The sequence below is a fragment of the Cydia strobilella genome, chromosome 12 (genome assembly GCF_947568885.1).
Source record: "Cydia strobilella chromosome 12, ilCydStro3.1, whole genome shotgun sequence".
Taxonomy (NCBI): domain Eukaryota; kingdom Metazoa; phylum Arthropoda; class Insecta; order Lepidoptera; family Tortricidae; genus Cydia; species Cydia strobilella.
In genome coordinates this window covers 1839170-1865652 of record NC_086052.1, presented here as the reverse complement: position 1 = coordinate 1865652, position 26483 = coordinate 1839170, and the positions used below count along the sequence as shown (strand labels likewise).

General features: G+C 38.2%; 1 protein-coding gene across 1 annotated transcript; it reads left to right on the top strand.

The window, feature by feature from the left end:
• On the top strand, positions 1-26413 carry LOC134745834 (uncharacterized). The gene is made up of 6 exons (XM_063679924.1): positions 1-66; positions 2412-2519; positions 17873-18090; positions 19727-19882; positions 24966-25152; positions 26289-26413. Exons 1-6 carry the CDS (start codon positions 33-35, stop codon positions 26411-26413), a joined length of 828 nt encoding a protein of 275 aa, XP_063535994.1. The 5' UTR covers positions 1-32.
• The last annotated feature ends 70 nt before the right edge of the window (positions 26414-26483 follow it).

Genomic DNA, 26483 nt, shown 5'->3' with positions numbered 1-26483 from the left:
TCCCTAGACTACGTGTGTTTTGTGTGTCGCGAATGTCCGAATCTAAACAGCTGTTTGCCGTCCAAGGTCATTATTAAATACTGTTATTAATATCCTAGCCTAATCGTCCAGTTTTGCTTTGGAGGGTAGGTACCTTCTTAAATATCACCACACGTTCTAACGTCTATTAAAAGTGATATAATGATATAACGTAATTTTTATTAGTTAAATATATTTATTTATTTATTTCTGCGGAAATTCCAGACAAAAATGGCCGGTATCTCGGTAATTGACTGGGACATAAATTATTTTCAGAACTAAGAATATCATTAAACACATTAGTGTAACATACGCTCACGTGCGCTCTATAGGTTAACCTTATCATTAAGTGGATTTACATCTATGACAATGACAATAATATTTAATAAATAGGTATAATGAAAACAGAGCGCATGTCAACTCGAGATCCAGCGAGAAAAACATAATAATTATAGAAGTTCGCTCTAACAATAGGTACCGTCAAATGACAATTTTGAACTTTGAGAGAGAATTTAAAGGAATTTTTTCCTCGATGGCCACAAATGTTAAGGTTTATTATAAACTCTTGTCTTATGTTTGAGAATCGATTTATAATAAAATATTTCTCAATAATTTTGTTTAAATGTCCTTTTTTGAAGAAAAATGCCATTTTGATTCATACTGGATCCGGGGTGAATTATGGACGACTAAGGTAGGAATACAGACAAATGATCAGGGTTGTCAAAAATGTAATAATTTGACAGGTATAAGTACCATCTAGATAGTTGATTGTACTTACTACTTTAAAATGTACTTTGTGTAGGTACTTTAGAATGATTAGGTGAATATTATAAGATAATCATCTGCGCGTGATGCGATCATTAGTGAGTGAACAGGCCCCGTAGACCACATGCCAATTGCTAACGCTACGTAGCGAACGAAACGCTACTGTCACTGTCGCACTAATATGGAAGAGTGATAGCGAGACACAAAGCGATTCGATGGCGAAGCGCAAGCGATCGTCACCTTGGCTAGGCCGGCAGTTGCGCTTCTGCAAACCCACTATTTCCTAACGCCCTGACAAGGCTGGCACCAGTGGACCGTGTGATCGATACGACTGATAGGAGTAAGGAATGCAGTGACTGATCAACGGCTTTTATTTAGATCTGTCAAAGGTCACAGTAGTCCCTTAGCCGGCTTTTACGACACCCAAGGCAACGTAGCCACGGGGGGCAGGTTCTGTGATAGACGTTCTGAAGCGCCATCTCAAAGCTTGCGACATCCCATCTGAGCGTTGGGAGGAGCTTGCGGTTATAAGACCGGAATGGCGTAATAAGGTAAGAGAAGGTGTAGCTACTTTCGAAGAAGCTCGTCTTGAACACCTGAACCAAAAGTGCCTTCAACGGAAGTCTCGACCTAAGCCATCCTACGTATACACTTATAACGCACAGCAGCTTTATTGTGCACAGTACGACCGAATATTTATAACGAAGTTCGGTTTTGCGAGCCATATACGTGCTCATCAGAGAAAATTGTAAAGGTCGCCGTTGTCGGACACGATATGGAGGACTATATATATATATATGTAGAGTCTAAACGAACCGATATTTCGGTAATAGGTCAACAAGTTGAACGATGTCAGTCTTTCGGCTGGCCGGTAAATATTTAATACGGCACATTATCGACCGGCGCGCCGGCTGGCAATCGATCGCACGGACATTGCCATGTGTCCAACTGTCTACGAGATGATATACTGGGAATTAATCCTTTAAATGTCTACGACACTTAAAGATGTTATGGTATCAAGGTATCATGCCCACAGAATTATCTTTCTTTTCAGCAGCGTTTGAGAATGGAACTGATAGAGCGACTATGTATACATAATATTAATAAGTTCAAGTAAAGTTAGGTAACAGAAGGTTGGGGGTGCGGGTTTCAACTTTTAAATTAAAGTAAAATTTCAATCCCTCGACTAAATTCCAGCGAGAATTTAGTACTCTTACTATACCTTCGTAAAGTGTAAATTATAAATATAAAGAAAGAAGTAAAGGAAAAATTCACTGGGGCGGGATACGGGAAAGCCGGAAAGCTTCTAATCCCAAAGCTTGTGGTTTCATGAAGCCTATTGAGACTGGTTTCCTTTAAATTTCGATCACCAAGTAGACTGGGTAAATATACAAACATTTTGAACGTCATTCGTAATATACTAAAATGTTATTACATACACACTTACGCTAAAGTGATTGGTGTAAGATAGCAACATACATTTGCTATTTTGACAGCGGCTCACTCTACATAACATAACATAACAAGTTACAACGCTTTTCAGGTTTTAGGCCCTCAAAAGGTTAAAGTAAAATATTGTCTTAATCCTATACAACATTTTAATGAAAACTTCAGATGTTTCAGTGAAGAATCAGCCAGCATCGTAGAGCTGGGGGTGATGGAGAGCATCAAGAAGTGGCTGCAAGATCGAGGCACCAGAAAGGACGGCATCTACGTGCATCACAGCCCGCCGAAACGTAAGTTATTTTAGTTCTTCTTCTCCTTTTTAGCCATTTTCAATCTTAAAGATTTAAGCCTACTTAAATTTTTGCCATTCCATTCTATTTTGCGCTTTTTGTAACTCTACCGGCCATTTTAGTTGTTACTGGTGAATTGTCAATTTAACTTGAGACTCCGCTGCCGTTATGATAGAACATTCGTCGCCATGCGCCTTCCTGAGGCGTGATAACAGTAGAAAGGAATGGGAACAATCACACGCTTCTGGTTCTTGAAGCCTGAACAAGAATCTAAATAACTGAACGTTGCATTAATTTCCCAACTTTCAACTACTTAGCCTTAAAGTCTACATTTGTCCTACTCCTATCCATAGTAAATTATGTAGGTACGTGGTAAATATTTCAACTTACAAACACGAGTAGAGTTATACCAAGAAAAGCTGCAGCGATTTTGATAGCACACGCAGTGGAAGTGTTATTTATACGTCATAATTTCATAGAAGTTTGACGTTTAAAATAACACTTGCACTGCGTATGCTATCAAAATCGCTGCAGACTTCTTGGTCTAACTATAGCTAAGTCGAAGTTTAAACTGAAATTCCCTAAAAGAAACTAAAACAAATGACGATCGTGTGCAGCGTACTGCCAGAATGAAAGTGTCGTGCAAACACCATGTCAGCCGAAAAGCCTATCGCGTGTTACTGTTATAATCCCCCATACTATTATGGTACACCTCATCGAAATGAATTCAAGATTGGAACCTTATTTTTTAGCTGTCAAAGTTCATTTTACGATCACCATACTTATCTACATATGACTTAAAGCATGTTTACGTTCAGTTCGCGAGCAAACATCTCTAATGCGCATAAAACATTCCCGCGTTGACTAGGCACCAACACCATGACAGGACATTAGGCCAGGATTACACTTGTAAGTTTTACTTACGTAAGTAGGGACAAAGCTATTTGCTAGAATGAGATAACGATATTCATATTTCATTCTGTAGTATAGCTGTGTCCCTACTTACGTAAGTAAAACTTACAAGTGTAATCCTGGCCTAAGGCCTAGAAAGATAAGTTTGGTTGCTGCTGTAAATACTTTAAACACGCTTCTGCGAAAAAACAACTTTAATTATTTAAAGGAATTCTGAAGTCATGGGCGATGTGATATAACGTGATACATAAGTAAGTGGATTTCCTAGGAATAGATTACTCAAGCTTTGAATCATTATCGTCATCACCATCCAACCCTTTGAACCTACTGTCACAGAATAAATAATAGTAGTAGGTACAAGGTTCACTCTCTAACAAAACGCGTCTATTACGGCAGATATGACCGCTAGGTGGCGCAAGCGCGAGCAGGAGCAGGCGTCCGTTCCGTAGCTGTGCGCGGCAACTACTATGGCTAGACACCAAAATTGGTGTGGGCCGCATGTACTTGTAGCGACGCGACAAAATCGCGGAGTGAGCCACGCCTGCTACTGTTGAGCTTAGTCTCATCTACTTGGGTTAGAGGGGGTGCAGCTACAGTTCCCAAGTTAGGTACCGAAATCGAAGCGAGGTCTTCACACAATGTCGAATTTGAATTCCACCGCATGAAGTAGGCGTGTCATTCTGTCATTATTAAATGATGTTTCGTATTTTAAAAAAATCGAGAAAGCTATTATAAAAGCTGAATAAAGTGTAAAATATATTTAATCTAAATATGTAGAAATAAAACTATGAAAACGGATTATATCGCGTATATTGAATTTATAATACATCCCGACGTTTGACTCAACGGGTGACTGAGGACTTTTTTTTTATTTTTTTTTTCTATCGCGTATATATATCTTTACTTAAAAATAATTGTAGTGTATAACTAGCCTTATGAACCGATTTTGCATGTACAACCAGCCTTAAAGTTTATAGTCTATGATTGTTCATTATTTTAGTATGTGGGTATTTTTGCACTTTGTAGTTTTTCCTCAGTCACCCGGTGACCACGAACGCTGTAAAGGGTTGGAAACGTCAGGATGTATTATAAATTCAATATACGCGATATAATCCGTTTTCATAGTTTTATTTCATGAGTAACTATCGCGGTAACCGAAGACAATACTAAATATGTAGCTTAAATGGTTTATTAATTTTTAATCACTTTAATATGTCTTTAATGCTATACTTTATATTTTATTGATAAGAAAAAAGAGCATAGGCCAATTCGAGCAATTAAGATATGTCAGTGTCAAAAATGACGTTTTTGTATGAAGAAATGTCATTTTTGACACTGACCGACATATCTAATCCATTTTGTTTCTAGAACTAGTAGATGACGTATCTTATTGTTCAAATTGGCGTGGTTTTAATTTAACTGGTATATATATATTTTAATAAGCGAAGGTCAACTCTTATCTTAATGACTGCATAATGTTTTAAGTTTAGACGAGCCCTGGTTACGCTGCTATATGCAGCAGGCATTTATAGAAACTAGGCAGAAACTAAATCGGATAAAATATGGTTGGAAACAACAATTTTTTTTAAAGGCGTTGATAATAATTTACCCCCTTAAGCTTAAGTTTAGCCTTAAGTTGTTATGGATTTTTTTTTGTATATTGACATTGATTGAATAAATTTATTTAAGAAAAAAAAAAATACCCCCAACCTAAATGGCTTATTTTTAATGTAATCTTTATTATCATGGATAGCTGTTACGAAAATACCATACGTTTTGTAACTCAGAGGAAGAGTTTTTAGAACATACGATGAAATTGCGCTTATATTATACAGAATAGGGAACTCTATCCACCACATTGTATGAGAAATTGACAACAAAAAAATCGGACAAACAAAAATAAATAAATAAAATAAATTACATTAATTATTATTTACAACGACGGGACTTAATCGCGTAAAATAAGTTTTAAATTTACCTCCCCCGAGACCACGGGGACAACGCCGTCCTCGAAACGTCGGAGGTAAATTTAAAACTTATTTTACGCGATTAAGTCCCGTCGTTGTAAATAATAATGAGTAAAAATCGTGAAAGTTTAAATTACATTAAATTAAATAAAACGAAATAAGTAGCAGGTGCTAGTGTTTAAGTTTTATCGAACGTTTATAGCCCAGTTAAATTTAGTAAATATAAATAATATAGGTAACGCCAACGATTATAAAATTTATAAAAGTTTTCTATGTCCCCGTTTTCTTGAGAATACAAGCAGATGTGCCGGAGGTTTCACAACAAGGCTTCTGCTATAATATGGATTATTGATTAATCCAAGGAAACCTCACGGCGTATGTGGCTGTTTAGGCTCTATTGTGTGCATATTGACAACATAAACTACATTATATACTCATTACGTTATCACAGAATAAGTTATAGTATTATCATACAGAACGGCCACGCACCGCCCCGCCCCGTTTCGAATTACCTCGCCCCGCGACAGCGCAGTTTGACGAGCTTTTGGCAAACGCTCAGTTCGGATTTTAAGCAACTTACTCACACAATGACCCATGACGCGTGTACAGTCGCCATCAAATATATCGAAGCGGCCAAGGTGCTCAAAAATATCTGTACCTGCACTCTAACGCCTTGACAATATTAGTGGCGTGTTCAGATATTTGTGAGCACCTCGGCAGCTCCGATATATCTGATGGCGACTGTACATCAGTAGGAATAGTAGTAGGGCGTCTAAACTGTGGAATCAACTGTCGTCTTCGAACCGCTGCTACCTTCAAATCTTTAAGAAAAGAGCGTACTCCCATCTTAAATGTTGACAACGCACTTGCAAACCCTCTGGTTTTGCGGGTGTGCATGTGCGGCGGTAGTTGCTTATCATCAGACGGTTCGTCTGCTCGTTTGCCTCCTATATCATAAAAAAAAATTGCAAACTTGAGCTAAGTTGGCTAACTTTTGCATTTATTATTTATTATCGCTACGAATCATAGCGATGGGCCTTATATATTACGTATTACGCATTTCATGTGTCTAATTCCTAGAAACTATTTAAAAAGTCTGACACCGCTCCCGTGCCGCGACTGGCTAGTCTACAACACATCAACAGCTCGACCTTAGCGTGATGGCGTGAATAAAGTGAACATTTCGCACGCTTTGACTTGCTATTCCCACGACTGGCCGCCTACACTTTTATATTTAATTTTGTCATTAGAAGTTGGAAGTATACAATTTGTAATTAATATTTGATTGCGTGAATTATTTCCTTATAAATATAACCACCTACAATATCTCCTGTATGCAGCTTTTCTAATTTTCCATTCTGCTAACCGAATATTTTGGTATCTACATTCGAGCGTTTTTGAATGTGTCGACTGCCTATTTCACTCTTTTTTGCACACTTCAACCATCTTTAAAGCGTTAGCGCGATTTAGTCCAGATCTAAATCGCGCTAACGCTTTATAACGCGTCATACTTAATACTCTGGTTACTACCATGTGACGTCGGAAAATTTCCAAAATTGCGCAATTTGTTTATGGACTTTTCAGTATCTTCATTTTTGTATGTGGATCAAAGTTTTCCAGTACCAAAATGAAAGTTTCTTTGCATATCTTGCACACGGATAATACTGGTTATTTTTAGGCGAATGTTTAGTCAAGCTATGTGGAATATTATTCTTGCCGTGCGCCCTGTCTCAGGGGTGAGTTATACGAAATATGCGCGCCATTTTGCAATACTTTTGCATATTTATATCCAAAGTGAATTTTTTAAGTGGAAAATTGTCGACACTTATGACTTTTTGTAGGTGGGTCGACTGAACGTATTAATTACGAAGCACACCCTACGAAGCACACGTTAAAATACCTTTGTGTATATTAGAACGTATTAATTTTATAAAAATAAGCAAAGAAGAATTTTGAGATCTGTTTTTCTGGATCTACATCTACAGTGGCGCCAACTGGTGAGCACAAAAACGGTAGCCCTCATTGGTAGAATCTACTAAAAAGCCAGGCCACTAATTGAGAAGTTTTGTAGGCCGCTTAGGTGAACAGCCTATTGGTTGTCGAACCCACACACCCCACACCCCATTATAAACCTTAATACGCTCCAATAAGGTTCAAATAACATTAAATTAACTATGTCGTCGGACCGACATCAATATTAATCGTGTATAGCCGCCATCAGATATATCGGAGCGGCAGAGGTGCTCAAAAATATCTGAACACGCACTTAACGCCTTGACAATAGAAGCGTGTTCAGATATTTGTGTGCACCGCGGCCGCTCCGATATATCTGATGGCGACTGTACACATTGCATTTTACACATGCTACGGGGAATTAGCCCCTATTTGTATTGCGATAGGGCTGGATAGGTGTGTAGGGGCTAAATTGTGCTAGTTCCATTAGTGTTGGGAAGCAGTATGATCTATTCACGATAACGGAGGCCATCATCATTAACTTAAGAGTTATTCTCTTGTCGGTGGAGTATCTTCCAGCTTTCCCTATCCCGCGCCAGCTCTTTGACTTTTTGATACGACACGACCCCTACTTTTTCTTTCACTTGATCTAAAAAGCTGCGTCTGGGTTTTCCTCTACCCCGCTTCCTTCCTATCCGCCCCTCCAGGATAGTTTTAAAGAAGTAGTCGTGTCGTATTAAGTGTCCAATCATTTTCCCGCGTCTATTTGCAATAGTGTTCAGAATAGCTCTTCTTTCACTCACTCTCACGGAGGCCAGAGACGATAAATAATAGACTGGCAATTTGTAACGTTACGTTTCAGTATAATCGTTGTGTATACCTGCGGGCTCAGCATGGTAGCGTGATAACGCGAAATCGTGACAATTATCTTAATAAAATGACAGTTATCCATATCTGACAGCGGTAGATGACAGAAGCTTGACAGAAGACAATTTGCATAACAAACTGGCCGTCGTCCGCTGTCTGTCGTGAACTGTTCGTCAACTGGTCTTGTGATTGTCATGTCTAATTTTGAATTTAGATGTCGGTCGTTCCAATATGCCAAATATGTATGTCAGTCAGCCAGTGAGTCAGTTAGTCCATGTCAGGTCGCCACGGAGGTTGGAAGCCACGACATTAGTTACCTACGTACCAATATACACGGTGTTTTTTTTAAGTCTGTTAATTTCAAGGGTACATTCCTGAGCTTATATAAATTCTCCTTTTCTAATTTCACTTAGAAAAGGAGTTCCGCTTAGTTGTAGTTTATTATGCAACACGGCCCAGCTCGTTCGGTCATCTCCCCCCTCCCCTCTTGTCACCTCTGTAGTAGTTCCTCTAAGCTTGGTACAAATTATGAAAATTGACTTCACACTTGACTTGGAGATTGACAGTCCTTACTATACGTATCTCTGGTAGGCATATTCTGAGGGACCGCGAACCACGTTCGACGTATTGCCTCTTTGTCGCACTTGAAAATTCGTACGTAAGTGTGACAGGGAGGTAACACGTTGAACGTTGTTTGTGGAACTTTGTCTCTGTCATGGCATATAGGATATTAGGACGTATGTTTACTCTTGTAACCTAGTATTAAAGTAGTGTAGGATATAATGTATCCTAGTACTAAAGTAGAGTAGTAGTAATCAACTCAGGTCATTGACTTACTTACAACTTAAATGCATGGTATTGTACAACATTTATGGCCAGCAACATTATTATTCATAATCTATAAATTGTATATACAGATGTCAATCACAATGAAAAAATCAACTATGATCAACTCTGGTCAACGTGGGACTCACACACACCCACGAGACCCACGTTGACCAGAGTTGATCATCGTTGATTTTTTCATTGTGATTGACATCTGTATATACAATTTATAGATTGTAATAATGTGGTACGTCCCACAATAAAAAAGGAAAACTATATTAACATTTATTATTCATAGTTTATTTTAAAAGATATTTAACATAAAATTTGATAAGAAATCGCTTTTTTTACCATAAATACCTGAAAATGAATCTAATAAATCGTACTATTTCAACAGTAAAAATGTATTTAGGTAAGTACTGCGACTTTTTACTTAATTAATTAATTATATTTTTCGCATCAAGTCAAATTGTCAGTTGAGCGTTTCTTAAAAAAATGCCACTCATTATTTTGTATTTTTTCATAAATTTTGTATTATTTCTACTTAGAATCACGAGCTCTTTCGATCCTAATGGGATAGAAAAATGTCCCAAGGTTTTTTCCTATTGTGTTACCATTTCCCCATATACTTTGTATAGCGGTAACAAAATGGAACTTTGAAAAAAGTATGGACATTTTGGGAGACTTTTTTTTTCCTATAAGGAAGAAAAGGGCTCGTGATCCTGACTAGAAATAAAACAAAAGTGGCAAAAAAGGTAACATAAAAAAATGGCAAAAAAAAGAAACGCTCAGTTACTGTATGAATACCCTACACCTCTGCATGCAATTCCGTCCGAATTACATTTGCATAATAATTCACGCCTTCCGTGAAGTAAATTTCATAATTAAACGATTCAATTAAGTAAATTGCTGTAAAGTAATGTTAATTGTCATTATTGTAGTTTGCCGCTAGTTGACGTTATTTTAAAACAACTAGAAATAATTTATAATATAAGTACATAGGTTGATTTAAACATTCACAATTCTTACTCATTAATTCACAACGACGGGACGGGAAATACGGTTTAGTCCACAGGGACAACGACGAAAAACAAATAAAAAATTGTTTTGTAATGTTAAATTCGAGCTATTTCAAATGATAACCCACTCGACCTAGTAACTAGACTTTGACTTTTTGTCCCCTCTTTATATTGGTCATTTTTCATAATTAATAAAAATACAATAAAAAAATTACACTTCCAATGTGTTAAGGTTAGCGCTGTTCATAACTATTCCAAATTTCAAATCGATAGCTTCAGTAGTTCTCGAGATATTTAGCAATATGACAGACAGAGTCGCACCATAAGGGTTCCATTTGTACCTTTTTGGTACTACGGAACCCTAAAAATGTAAGCAGGGGTGCTAAGCTAACAGTTTTGCTACTTTATATATCTAGAATTTTTCATTCGGATTGTGCTCAACCTGTACAGGTGAAAATACAATGTCAGGCCACGACCGCCGGATGTTAGGGCATAAATCCAGTAATCTCAGAATGGTCATAAACATGCGAACAACAGGCTGCTCCATTTGCATGTTACATGCCGGCCAAGGGCACATTTTTTTAACTAATTGTAATTAAGTACACTCAACTATAGTACAGCTACACTGAAATGTACCCCAGCAGCGCGCGGCGGTAGCACGGTCGCATTTTTATCGCTTGTCACCATTCCTGTCACGTTCTTACAAGTATGTAAGTGCGAGTGATGGGCATAGTGAGAAGCGATAAAAATAGAACCATGCTGCGCCCGCTAGTGTACATTTCATCGATAGCGCGACGTGACGTACGCGTTTGCGTTAAATGACATTTTGTATGGGATTTGGAGTTTCCAAAATGTCCCGCTTGGCGCGCTGTTTAAAATCCCATACAGAAATAGACATAACGCAAACGCGAACGCTCGTCACGCTATTGAATGAAATTTATATATACTAGAGGGGTTCTGGCTAGTGTTGGTTGGGACTCGAGTCCTTTGAGTCCTCTGCTTCAAGACTCGACTCAGTTTTTCAGACTCTTATAATTAAATCTAAACTAGAGTTCTTTTCAACTTGTTAGTGTCTCGAGTCTTTTGTAGAGACTTGAGTCCTTTTCAGAGAGCTCTTGATTTTTTTTACAAACAATTTCGAAATGCATTGTCTTTATGTAAAATTTGAAGATTATGTACACAAATCATACACAACGCCTAATTTCTTTACAGTTATTTAGGATAAACCTATAAAAATGTTGACGGAGTCTTTATTCGGAGGCTCGAGTCCTTTTGAGTTGCTCGTTGAGAAAAGACTCGACTCGGGACTTAAAAGACTCAGAAGTGTTTTAAGCGCCGAGTCTCGTAAAAACGAGCTGAGTTCTTCAAATTCAGACTCAAAAGACTCGAGTTCCTACCAACACTAGTTCTGGCCATGACGGAGGTTTATACCTTTTATCTCGATTACTGTAAAAATATACGAGCAGGGGCCCGTTTATCAAAAGCTTGTTAGCTTTCCTAACAAAAGCTGTCAAAAAGGGACTTCCACTTGTATTACAAGCTACAAGCTTTTGATGAACGGGCCCCAGGCGTCCGTTCCGTAGCGGTGCGCGGCAACTACTATGGCTAGACACCAAAATTGGTGTGGGGCCGCATGTACTTATAGCGACGCGACGAAATCGTAGATTGAGCCACGTCTGTCAATGGTAAATATGGTAATTGAATTTGTTTCGTTTTATAAGCGTGGGAAATGTGCACATTTTTGTTAAACTGGCACCTAATTTTTATGCTCTTTCCGTTTACCTGGCAGAAATGCAGGATTTCTATCTTAATAATTATGTATGTATATAAAACCCGTAATGCCAAAAACGTGTTCATGGGAATCAGGTGTTCAATATAACTATGTAAATAAAAGGAACGTACTTACTGGCGATTTCAATTAAAGGCATCTTAACAGTTTTTACAGTACAACTTAATTAATTATAGCACAATTTTCACTTTTTCTGGAACATCAGAACTTTCACGATTAATCACAATAGTCTTGAGGCAATTACATTTACATTTAAGAAACGACCAACTAGATTTAAAATATGTCATTTTGATAACCACATTATAAATAACTTGCGAGTATAGGTACTTGTCACCCGCACATGTCATATAAGTAAATTATAGTTACATGTAATATTTGTTGTAGTATTTAACCATTTATTCCACGAAAATTAAGTCCATGTATTTAGTTGAAAGCTTAAAATTAAGTTGAAATATTGCATACACAGCCTCACTCATTAAAATACGTATAGCATCTTATCTTATTTTTATATCGTTGAAGATTAAATATATTGCCTAGTTTCCGCCTCTTATAATTTGGCATGTCTTTCACATTTATGTTTCTGATGATGAGATAAAATACAATACATAATATTATCAAAGATAGATATAACTCCGTAATAGATGGATACAGTCTAAGGAAAAAACGTGCCTCGAAAATCACGAAAATTTGATTCTCGATCAGATGGCGCCACTAGTTTTGGCCTACACTCGTATAGAGGGCGTTGACTGTTTCGTTTGTTATTTAACAATTTTAACGCATATCAGTGAAAGAACATGGGTCAAAATCATAAAAAATAATTAATGCAAATAAAAAAAATCATTTATCTATATTTAAATACATTTTATCGTATTTTTATAAATATACATTTTTAGTTTTAAAGTGTGTCGACAGATGGCAGTGAATTTACTGGGGTTACAATATTTACTATGACAGTACCGATCTAGTATAAGTTACTCTATGGTCGTACGTAGCAAAGAATCAACATAGCATTTCACACGTTCAGCCAAAAGGGGCCCACTGACTATCAGTCCGCCGGACGATATCGGCCTGTCAGTTAGAAGCAAAATTTGTCAGTTCCGAACAACTGACAGGCAGATATCGTCCGGCGGACTGATAGTGTGGGCCCCTTTAACACGAGTAGGTACTTCTAAAAGTGGATACATAATTTTAGAGCATCCCGTATTTAATCAAGCAAGAATCTAGCGATAGCAAAAAAACCCTTACAGATCATTTGCGACGACTCGGGGATTGTCTCAGTGGCGCTCTGTTGCTGACTTTGCATAGTCTCCGTTGAAATGCTTGTAAGTAGTTTTTGTAAACCTGAAATTAAACTATCGTGAGACATATTTCAAAATATTTAGATTAAAACACATAGTAATACTACACTACACTACACTACACTTATACACTACTAAAAATAATAGTGAGTGAAACCGTATTGATCTAAATATTTCGTTAACCCGATTGCAAATTATAACAAGATATCGTGAAGGAAAACATAATACTTGTGGTGATAATGTCGGGTTTTTATAGTTCTAATCTTTAAATAATATTTATTTTTCAAATTATAAAAATAAAAAAAATACATTTATACATACGTATACAAGTTAAACAACTTAGCAACTCTTCACCGTTCATGATTTTATTTCATAAAAAAATCCTTTTAAATAATGTCATTGCAATTGCATTTTATTTTAATCAGGAAATGGTATGTGGTTTTCCATTATGTAATTTCACTCATTTAAAAATGTATTATTATAGACTAGTTGTTATATATTATGTATGATGTACATATTTAAAAAAATATTATAATGTACATCATACATAATTATGTAACTAGTGGCTTAATAATTATAAAAGGTGTTTAATAACAGCATATAATATCATCAATTTCGTCTTAAATGTGGCCTTAGGGCTCATATCAGGGCGCAATAATCATCTAATTATGCCTTTGTGAAATCGTGATAATGTTTTATTGCAAATAATTATTGTTTACCGGTTCACCAGGCTAGTGAAAACAGTTTTGTATAATCCTTTAGTTTGTCATGTTCAAACTTTAACTGTGACCAGACGTGTTACTTTTAAGCTTTTAGAAGTGTGTTTTTCTTCAGGGTTTGATTAAAAAAAAACTTCAACGTAGCAGGTATTAGCAGGTGTTCAACAGGTATTCAATCATACCTTCTAAGCCAAGTGTTAGTGATGTTATTTAGAAACATTGTGACATCGTTAAATATCATGTAATTTCCAATAAGAAATACAATCAATCTATCTATCTAGTATAATATAGGTACATAAAGAACCAATGTCCCCAAAACATTTGTTTTTGATGTACATTTAATGTACCATAGATAGCAAGGTAAAATGGTACTTCCTTAATGCGGTTCATGCAGTTATACTGTCGAGGATTTTTTGTGCGCCTTCGTACCTTATCATAGTGTCAATCATAATGAACCGTATATGCTTATACCATAGAGTAACTTATACTAGAGCGGTACTGTCATAGTAAATTCTGTAACCCCAGTAAATTCACTGCCATCTGTCGACACACTTTAAAACTAAAAATAAATATTTTTAAAAATACGATAAAATGTATTTAGATATGGATAAATGTTTTTTTTTTATTTGCATTAATTATTTTTATGATTTTGACCCATGTTCTTTCACTGATATGCGTTAAAATTGTTTAATAACAAACGAAACCATCAACGCCATCTATACGACAGTTGGCCAAAGCTAGTAGCGCCCTCTGAACGAGAATCAAATTTTCTTGATTTTCGAGGCACGTTTTTTCCTTAGACTGTATCCATCTATTACGGAGTTATATCTATCTTTGCTTATACTATTGTCACTGTGTTAAGGTACACGGTGATAAGGTACGAAGTGGTGAATTTCTTGACTGAACACGTGATATATGATAACATTGATAACCCAGAAATAATAAATCCGTGATGAATGAAGATTCCTTTACCCAGCGTATATCATAAACATGGTTTTATTCATGAAATAAAACTATGAAAACGGATTATATCGCGTATATTGAATTTATAATACATCCCGACGTTTCGAACTTGAAGATGGCTTTTCTCTACCACCAGCTTGGGATCCTGTAGTCCATCTGATAAAGGAGCAAGCGAGACATAGACTGTGAGACCTTAGTGTTGGATGACGCATATCAGTGAAAGAACATGGGTCAAAATCATAAAAAATAATTAATGCAAATAAAAAAAATCATTTATCTATATTTAAATACATTTTATCGTATTTTTATAAATATACATTTTTAGTTTTAAAGTGTGTCGACAGATGGCAGTGAATTTACTGGGGTTACAATATTTACTATGACAGTACCGCTCTAGTATAAGTTACTCTATGGTCGTACGTAGCAAAGAATCAACATAGCATTTCACACGTTCAGCCAAAAGGGGCCCACTGACTATCAGTCCGCCGGACGATATCGGCCTGTCAGTTAGAAGCAAAATTTGTCAGTTCCGAACAACTGACAGGCAGATATCGTCCGGCGGACTGATAGTGTGGGCCCCTTTAACACGAGTAGGTACTTCTAAAAGTGGATACATAATTTTAGAGCACCCCGTATTTAATCAAGCAAGAATCTAGCGATAGCAAAAAAACCCTTACAGATCATTTGCGACGACTCGGGGATTGTCTCAGTGGCGCTCTGTTGCTGACTTTGCATAGTCTCCGTTGAAATGCTTGTAAGTAGTTTTTGTAAACCTGAAATTAAACTATCGTGAGACATATTTCAAAATATTTAGATTAAAACACATAGTAATACTACACTACACTACACTACACTTATACACTACTAAAAATAATAGTGAGTGAAACCGTATTGATCTAAATATTTCGTTAACCCGATTGCAAATTATAACAAGATATCGTGAAGGAAAACATAATACTTGTGGTGATAATGTCGGGTTTTTATAGTTCTAATCTTTAAATAATATTTATTTTTCAAATTATAAAAATAAAAAAAATACATTTATACATACGTATACAAGTTAAACAACTTAGCAACTCTTCACCGTTCATGATTTTATTTCATAAAAAAATCCTTTTAAATAATGTCATTGCAATTGCATTTTATTTTAATCAGGAAATGGTATGTGGTTTTCCATTATGTAATTTCACTCATTTAAAAATGTATTATAATGTACATCATACATAATTATGTAACTAGTGGCTTAATAATTATAAAAGGTGTTTAATAACAGCATATAATATCATCAATTTCGTCTTAAATGTGGCCTTAGGGCTCATATCAGGGCGCAATAATCATCTAATTATGCCTTTGTGAAATCGTGATAATGTTTTATTGCAAATAATTATTGTTTACCGGTTCACCAGGCTAGTGAAAACAGTTTTGTATAATCCTTTAGTTTGTCATGTTCAAACTTTAACTGTGACCAGACGTGTTACTTTTAAGCTTTTAGAAGTGTGTTTTTCTTCAGGGTTTGATTAAAAAAAAACTTCAACGTAGCAGGTATTAGCAGGTGTTCAACAGGTATTCAATCATACCTTCTAAGCCAAGTGTTAGTGATGTTATTTAGAAACATTGTGACATCGTTAAATATCATGTAATTTCCAATAAGAAATACAATCAATCTATCTATCTAGTATAATATAGGTACATAAAGAACCAATGTCCCCAAAACATTTGTTTTTGATGTACATTTAATGTACCATAGATAGCAAGGTAAAATGGTACTTCCTTAATGCGGTTCATGCAGTTATACTGTCGAGGATTTTTTGTGCGCCTTCGTACCTTATCATAGTGTCAATCATAATGAACCGTATATGCTTATACCATAGAGTAACTTATACTAGAGCGGTACTGTCATAGTAAATTCTGTAACCCCAGTAAATTCACTGCCATCTGTCGACACACTTTAAAACTAAAAATAAATATTTTTAAAAATACGATAAAATGTATTTAGATATGGATAAATGTTTTTTTTTTATTTGCATTAATTATTTTTATGATTTTGACCCATGTTCTTTCACTGATATGCGTTAAAATTGTTTAATAACAAACGAAACCATCAACGCCATCTATACGACAGTTGGCCAAAGCTAGTAGCGCCCTCTGAACGAGAATCAAATTTTCTTGATTTTCGAGGCACGTTTTTTCCTTAGACTGTATCCATCTATTACGGAGTTATATCTATCTTTGCTTATACTATTGTCACTGTGTTAAGGTACACGGTGATAAGGTACGAAGTGGTGAATTTCTTGACTGAACACGTGATATATGATAACATTGATAACCCAGAAATAATAAATCCGTGATGAATGAAGATTCCTTTACCCAGCGTATATCATAAACATGGTTTTATTCATGAAATAAAACTATGAAAACGGATTATATCGCGTATATTGAATTTATAATACATCCCGACGTTTCGAACTTGAAGATGGCTTTTCTCTACCACCAGCTTGGGATCCTGTAGTCCATCTGATAAAGGAGCAAGCGAGACATAGACTGTGAGACCTTAGTGTTGGATGATGCTGGACATTCTGATGTTTTGAAAAGATGTGTCCCGCCGAGTTTGTTGCCGGTCCCATATTGGGATACCCTCCTACAATTTAGGAGGGAATTAAATCTTCTCGGGTCCGTGGTGTAGGGTTGGAGCCGGCGTAGTTTTTATCACGTATATATATATATATCTTTACTTGAAAATAATTGTAGTGTATAACTAGCCTTATGAACCGATTTTGCATGTACAACCAGCCTTAAAGTTTGTAGTCTATGATTGTTCATTATTTTAGTATGTGGGTATTTTTGCACTTTGTAATTTTTCCTCAGTCACCCGTTGACCACGAACGCTGTAAAGAGTTCGAAACGTCGGGATGTATTATAAATTCAATATACGCGATATAATCCGTTTTCATAGTTTTATTTCATGAGTAACTATCGCGGTAACCGAAGACAATATTATGGTTTTATTCATTTATAATAAATAAATAATGTATTTTTCGCAGTGTTAGGTTCGGTGACAGCCGCTCAACTCCGTCAGCTGGCCCGCGGCGGGGCCGACGGAGGGCTGGAGCGCGCCGTGCTCGCGGGGCAGGGCCGGCGTCTTCTCTTAGAGGCCGAGACGCTGCCCCTACCCACTCATATAGAGGCCTTAGTCAACAAGTGTGAGGCGCTGCAAGAGGCTGTGGAGAAGGGCTCTCTGCTGGAACTGCAGGTACAACTGGTAATTGATTTAACTCTTAGTAGTTGGTGCTGCGTGCTTTTCTATAATGTTGACCTGTTAGTATTATTAAAGTCATCGTCTTCAATAACTTAAGAGTTATTCTCTTGTCGGTGGAGTACCTTCCAGCTTTCCCTATCCTGCGCCAGCTCTTTGACTTTTTGATAAGACACGACCCCTACTTTTTCTTTCCCCGCTTGCTTCCTATCCGCCCCTCCAGGATAGTTTTAAAGAAGTAGTCGTCTCGTATTAAGTGTCCAATCATTTTCCCGCATCTATTTGCAATAGTGTTCAGAATAGCTCTTCTTTCACTCACTCTTCTTTTTTTCTTATAGATGCTGATTAAAAATATGGTCGAGGATGGTAAGCTTTATCATCACTTATCTAGCGAAAATGCATTTAAGGCCAAGACGAACGCCTGTCTCTATAATATTTATTTATTTATTTTATTTATTTGTCTCGTTAGCACTGTGTCGCATCGCAACGCTATGGCAAGTGTCCGGCCCTTTTAGAAATAGCCTAGTCTCATTTTCCAACCAAATTTAAACCAAAGACCAAACTCTCTCTTTTTTTCAAGTGTTACAATACGCGCAACGCGCATGTAATATCTCCGGTGTTGAAGGCGTCCATAGGCTACGGTAACTGCTTACCATCAGGCGGGCCGTATGCTTGATTGCCACCGACGTGGTATAAAAAAAACCCGTGAATGGATTTCAGCAGGCGTTCTTAATGTAATGACATCAAAATCTTCCAACCTTTAAGTGTTGGAGTTATATCCCGTGAATGGGTTTCAGCAGGCGTTCTTAATGTAATGACATCAAAATCTTCCAACCTTTGAGTGTTGGAGTTATATCCCGTGAATGGGTTTCAGCAGGCGTTCTTAATGTAATGACATCAAAATCTTCCAACCTTTGAGTGTTGGAGTTATATCCCGTGAATGGATTTCAGCAGGCGTTCTTAATGTAATGACATCAAAATCTTCCAACCTTTGAGTGTTGGAGTTATATCCCGTGAATGGATTTCAGCAGGCGTTCTTAATGTAATGACATCAAAATCTTCCAACCTTTGAGTGTTGGAGTTATATCCCGTGAATGGGTTTCAGCAGGCGTTCTCAATGTAATGACATCAAAATCTTCCAACCTTTGAGTGTTGGAGTTATATCCCGTGAATGGGTTTCAGCAGGCGTTCTCAATGTAATGACATCAAAATCTTCCAACCTTTGAGTGTTGGAGTTATATCCCGTGAATGGGTTTCAGCAGGCGTTCTCAATGTAATGACATCAAAATCTTCCAACCTTTGAGTGTTGGAGTTATATCCCGTGAATGGGTTTCAGCAGGCGTTCTCAATGTAATGACATCAAAATCTTCCAACCTTTGAGTGTTGGAGTTATATCCCGTGAATGGGTTTCAGCAGGCGTTCTCAATGTAATGACATCAAAATCTTCCAACCTTTGAGTGTTGGAGTTATATCCCGTGAATGGGTTTCAGCAGGCGTTCTCAATGTAATGACATCAAAGTTTTCCAACCTTTGGAGTTATATCCCCACACACCGAGCTCGAAAGTGTTTCAAACGGAGAACTATTAGGAAATTATAAAACGTAGTTCCACTACCAATACATGTACTGTCTGTATATTCACAGGAGCTTTTGGACGGCGAATATAACCGCAAGAAAACCGTCACTTGTCGCGACGAGGCTGGTGCCGGGCTACTCCATAAAGCTGTGTACTATGACTACACGGATATCGTCGAGTGGCTGGTCAACAACTACCCACAGCTCGTCCATCAGAGAGACTCTGTAAGTACCTACTATGTTACTTGATAAAAATACAACATTACCACCCTTACCACTTACATAGTTGGCAGTCCTCAACTGTGCGTTTCTCCAGAGAAACTTCCTGCCTCGCACAGCTAAACTGTGGAATGAACAGAACTGTCGCCTGCGGTATTTCCGGACCTTCAAGAAAAGAGCGTACTCCCATCTTAAAGGCCGGCAACGCACTTGCAACCCCTCTGGTGTTGCGGGTGTCCATGGGCGGCGGTGATCGCTTACCATCAGGTGATTCGTCTGCTCGTTTGCCTTCTATATCATTAAAAAAAAACACAATTAGGTGAATTGTTATGTTTATCGGGCAGTGCTCCGCCGCCAGATTCTGCAGGTTGATACTACATAAAAATACACACACAATTAGGTGAATAAATTTAAACACGGAAAGCGGACATAGCTTGGGTAAACTCTATGACGCTGGCACTGACTGGCTATGTTTATCGGGCAGTGCTCCGCCGCCAGATTCGACATGTTGAACACTGATCAGGAACCGCCGAAACACGACACTCGAATGTGAACTTTGTGAAGGATTGTTCTTTGTGAACTTTTGATGAAATAATCGAATTTAAACTGTTGTGAGACATACTAACATATACAAAAATAATTTCACGGTTTAGACTCACGTGTTTTCAACATGTCGCGCGAGTGACTGAAACAAGTGAGTCTAAACCGTGAAATTATTTAATGTTTTGATGAAATGTTTGTCAAAGTGGCATTTGTCTGAATGGCGAATTTTAGTCCATAACCATATTTTTCTTGAAAAGGATTGAAAAAACGATTAGATTAGTTTAGTATGATTTAGTTTAGATTTGTAACTGTTTATAAACTTTTACAGCTAGAAAAAAACCTTCGTAAGTAGGTACATCACTACATAGTATAAAACAAAGTCGCTTTCGCTGTCTGTCTGTCCATGTATGCTTAGATCTTTAAAACTACGCAACGGATTTTGATGCGGTTTTCACATATCAATAGAGTAATTCTTGAGGAAGGTTTTTGTGTATAATTTGTAAAGGTTTTGTGTAACTTGTGCGAAGCCGGGGCGGGTCGCTAGCAATATAATATTATGATGATACCTACAACAAGTTGAATCATGCACATCAAAACCATGTTAAATACCGCCATAGGTCATAGGTAAAATCCATTAAAAACAATATTAAAAACAGCTTTAACTGCACCTAATTCAGTCGGTTTCCAATTATCTCTCAGTAATGGCCGACAGAAATGTAGACCTATTAAATATACATGCGCAATTGTTCTGATAATTGTACGACCTGGAATAATACCTAGTTTTTGGTTCCAATTACAATTTAACTAATTTTTGACCCATTTGTGACCCTTATTTTAATAGTGATAAGGTTTATCGATGTTCAGTTAAATGTTCGTGCCCATTTCAAAATGCCTAGATTGCTAGCTTTAGGTACAGTATGTTATTATCCACCTAGTGTTCGACTGAAGTTTCGGTTTTGCTTTCGGTTTCGGCATAAAAATCCTGTTAGGGCCGAATGTTTGCTTCCAGCCAATAAACTACCGAACCTTTCGGCCGCGCCGAAATTGTATTTTCGGTAGTATCCGGACGAAGTTTCGGCATAAAAATCATATTTCGGCCAAAGCTAGAGGAAAATCGAATTTTCGGTTTCGGCAAAAAAATACGGTTTCGATCGGACACTAAATTTTATTAGGTTGTACTAATAGGAACTAACCATCGGTCTTATGTCTATGCTATAACCACCATCAGTGTGGACTGTGGACGACTTGGACAGAACAAAGTAGGGGTGTCATTATTGACGTCATATATTTTCATAGTATTTTGACGTTAACGATGACATTAAGAGCGCTGGTGGCCTAGCGGTAAGAGCGTGCGACTTGCAATCCGGAGGTCGCGGGTTCAAACCCCGGCTCGTACCAATAAGTTTTTCGGAACTTATGTACGAAATATCATTTGATATTTATTTTACCAGTCGCTTTTCGGTGAAGGAAAACATCGTGAGGAAACCGGACTAATCCCAACAAGGCCTAGTTTCCCCTCTGGGTTGGACGGTCAGATGGCAGTCGCTTTCGTAAAAACTAGTGCCTACGCCAATTCTTGGGATTAGTTGCCAAGCGGACCCCAGGCTCCCATGGAGCCGTGGCAAAAATGCCGGGACAACGCGAGGAAGATGATGATGACGTTAACGATGACATTACCACACTTAATTTGTCATTGCAAATATCATGTAGTTAGCTTGGTCCGGCTCTAGTATCTACAGGGTGGCTAAAAAATAAGTGCATTCCCGTTGCCAGGGAGGTTTTGGGATTATACTGAGCAACTTTTACTATGGGACCAGGAAATCGCGAAAAAAGAATTTACCCTCCCATAGAAAATGGACCAGCCAAAATGTATGAAGCAGCCAAATTTTTTTTCGCGATTTCGTGGTTGGTCCCATAGTAAAAGTCGCTCAGTGTAATCCCAAAACCTCCCTGGCAACGGGAATGCACTTATTTTTTAGCCACCGTGTATAGGTTTTGTTCAGATATTTGTGAACACCATGGCTGCTCCGATATCTGATAGCGACGGTAGCTACAAACAGTAACACTCTTAACTGTCCATCGGTGGGCCTTATGCCTTTAGTAATAAGGTTCACGAACTGTCAGTTAACAGTGTGGGTGATGGTATTGATGGTACATGCGTCTATCAGCCTATCGATTGGATGACAATCGAGTTCTAGTTTAAAGTCGGAATGTGCGTCACATTATGGCTTCCTTGTTGGTAGTTAGGGTTACGAGTTCAAAACATGTTTAGATATACATTAATTGGATAGGAACTTGGGCTAAACAATAATATTTGTAAAACTTGACTATTTTAAAAGTGCTTGTTGCTAGGCCTATTTGAATAATAGTAGATTGTTAACCAAGGGATGAAAAGGGCTCATTTCTGCTGAGGTGTTTTGGCGCTCGAACGCAGTGAGAGCGCCAATAGTCCGAGGCAGAAATGATGCCTTTCACCCGAGTTAAACACTCTACTTTTCCTTTCGAATACGAGGAAAGTAAAATGCATGTATTTTTTTAAAAACATGGTTAAGTATACATTTTTATAGTATTTCTTGAGGGTACTTTCAATTAACAATTCAGGCAAAAGTATCGTTATTTATGGAATGGAGAGTCAAATGTCAAAATGGAAATTTTATAACAAATCCGTTTAAAAACTCAAATTTCAATTGCGTATCGTAAAAAAATTAAAAAAATCGTACTTCGAACGTGAAATGCTCTAGTGCAGACACGTATCATTTTCTGCGCACCTTTTAGAACAACAATGACTCTCTTTCAGAGCATGAGAAATGAAAAGAATATTTTGACTCTTGACTCTAAACAAAAAGGTCGGCAAACGATAATATACTGTTTAAATAGTCAAATGATTTCTGTTGATGCTATGCTTTCCTTAAGCTTAAGACCGAAAAGCAGATGGACGCATTCTACCCTAAATGGTGGGAAAATGCCGATGATAGGGTCGAGTGGAAAAAACGAGGGGAGCCCAGCAGTTAGGGTTGCCATACGTCCCCTTACACCGGGACATGTCCTAGTTTGAAGCTTGGTGTCCCGGTGTCCCCGCCATTAAGCAAATTGTCCCGTCAATGTTCAGAATTGCTCAAGGGTTGCCATACGTCACCATGCAACTTGGTGTCCCGGTGATACTTACCGGAGCAATATTTGCAACCCCCTGTGTCGCTAAATCAAAAATGCAAAAAAAAAAAAACGAAGTCCCTGTCGACGTCCCTACACATAGCAACCCTACCAGCAGTAGGCTAATAAAAAAGGACACCAAAGTAGGCTAATAAAAAAAATGCCCTGCACTTTTGGTTTTGAGTATGGTGGACGGTGGTAAAGACATACCTACAGTTCAATTAATAATACAATCATGTAGGCTTAATATCCTTAATCTACTGCCAAGAGATTTTTTAAGTCCACAAAATCAAGTGTTCAAGTGCAGGAGTCATCGTCAGTGCTATTAACTATCAGTAGCTTATTTACATGTTTGCAACAATTCGCAGGTATGCTATATGCACAATGTGCTACGCCTTAGCCAAAACAATTCCAACTTACATTACAAAATTACTCAGTGGCGGATTTGCAGTCTTCACCGCCCTAGGCCCCAGGCCCTGTAGTAACTTACCAGCCGCCCCTTTCTCAGCATTCATCTTGCTTGTTGCCGCCCCTAACGTCTTGCCGCCCTAGGCCCGGGCATACTTGGCTTCAGGGCCGGATCTAGGGTAGAGCGAGTGGAGCGGCCGCTCTAGACGCCGGATGGCAAGGGGGGCGCCAAAATGGCAAATGAGAAAAAATAGGGCAAAATGCGAAAACGAAGGGCGCCAAAGCCCCATTTCGCTCTACCCTGATCAAGGACTCGGGCCGGCACTGCTTGGCCTTAGGGCAAATCCGCCACATAAAATGTTATCATTCGCGCGTGCATTTCTCTTTACTTGTTGCTGGCGCAAGCGAGACGCACGTAACTAACTAACTAACTAATATGGCACAGGGCACAGCGACCCAAAGACGATCTTGGCCTCCGAAACGAGAGCACTCCACTTTTCCCGATCCTGCGCCGTTTCCTGCCAATTCTCGGCTTGAAGCTGTCGCAGATCCGCTTCTACACTGAGACGCACGTGCCAATGATAAAAAGGATTCATAGAGGCGTAACGACAATGTGTCGCAAACGCTGAATAAGTAATCCAGTTGAGTTGCAAGCCCTGCCTCGTCTGGCATTTGCCTAATCTTGGTTGCTATTGTCGAGTATGTAGATATAAAGATGAACTAAACTCTCCTTGGCTATTTTGTATATAATTTTGGCAAACAACAATACCTGATAAAGTCATAAATATTAACAAAGTGCGGCCCGCGTCAATTTCGTTAACTACTATGTGGCCCTTGGCTGCTAAAAGGTTGCCGACCCCTGAACTAAAGCATTGTTGAGTTAGCGGTAATTCGTGCGACTTTACGGATACAACGAAGTCGAAACTACGTTTCTCTTAACTTAGATTTTTGATTTTAGAAGGCACTATTACTTAATTATGTTCGTCAGTTCGGCCGTACACCGCTCCACTACGCAGTGGGACGCCGCGCTAGCGCCGCCGCAGCGCTGCTGGAACGCGCGGGCGCAGCACGCGGCGCGCGAGATGCGGCGGGCCGCACACCAGCATTCTATCGCGCGCAACGCACATCGCTAGAGCTACCTGAGAAGACTGTCATACCCATGCCGGATAAACCAGGTTAGAATAGTGTACAAATGTAAGGTAAGATTCCTTTATTTTCAGAACTGTGTACTAGATGTTGTGGGTAAAATAGGATCTAACAGCTTGCCCATTTCGGACGTACAATAATAAACTTAAAACTAGTCAAAGTAAAACAATAACAACGAAAGATTAACTGGAAGAGATCCCTCAAAGGGATAAGTTCGCCTTTGTACATCTTGTTATTTGTACCATGTAATTTTGAATGTGTATTTTTGTACAATAAAGAGTTTACTACTACTACAACAATAGTATCAGTAGTGTGTAGAAAGAATCTGTCTGTCTAGTCTGTAGTAGTAGCATGTGTCATCGTGCGGGCAGCGCGAGATGCGCGGAACGCGTCGGGCCACACGCCAACATTTTATCGCAAGCAACGCACTTCTCTTGAACTACCGGAAAAGACTACTTAATGTGAGTAAATACCTTTTCTCAAAAATGGACGGCAAAGTCGACGTTGCCGGTTAAAAAGTAGGTCGCGAAGTGCGTAGTTTATGGTCAGTCAAAAAATTAAAAAGTTAAGAACATTGCAGTCACGATTTCGGGACTGCAATGTTGCATACATTGTATTCCATTATTTGTCGAGTTCGATACTTTTTAAAAGTTAAAGTGGCCATATCAAATGAAGGCATAGCCATTAAACAGCCAAACAGATGATCAGTACTTATTATTATAATGTTGGTACCGCGACTATTTAGGTGTCTCAAATAGGTTGGCGTATTTTCAGCAGAAAAATACACTTCCATTTTTAATAAAAATAATTAAACGGCGGCAAAGCAAATCTTTTTACTTATTTCTGTGAAAATATATACATAAGAACGTTGCTGCTGCGATATTTCTATTATATTTGCATTTATTGCGCCATTTTTGAGAAAAGCACTTTATATGACTCGACTGGAAGGCTACTTGCTGGCTTCGGATTCAATTAAACGGACTCCCAAGGTCGTCCGTTTAAAACGAATCCTCAGCCAGCAAGTAGCTAATTGCGAGCCTCGACAATAATGTACTATTATTACAAATATATAATCTCGGAATATACTCGTCATCACTACACTCGTCTCATAAAAAAAAATCTATAAGTAACTTTGTTTTGTTTTTAACGATAACTGTCTAACTAGACGCCAGCAGCGGAAGCGTAGCGGATTTGCTTGGAGCGTTTATTTCGTGGCTTAGCCCTTTGAAAGCCACGCCTATCGTGGCCGTCGTGAACCTTGTCGAAATGCTGAGGGCTGACAGTCTTTGACGGCCAAACGGCATGTGTAACGCCTTGGCCACAAAACGCACGCTCCAAACGTGCACGCTTGCTGCGTACC

Bases quoted from the DNA above. Each gene is read 5' to 3' on its own strand.
- LOC134745834 (XM_063679924.1), top strand. From the start codon at position 33: ATGTCCGAATCTAAACAGCTGTTTGCCGTCCAAG. The intron at 2,520-17,872 runs GTAAGTTATTTT...TATTTTTCGCAG, and splicing joins GCATCACAGCCCGCCGAAAC to TGTTAGGTTCGGTGACAGCC. The intron at 25,153-26,288 runs GTTAGAATAGTG...CTGTCTAACTAG, and splicing joins ACCCATGCCGGATAAACCAG to ACGCCAGCAGCGGAAGCGTA.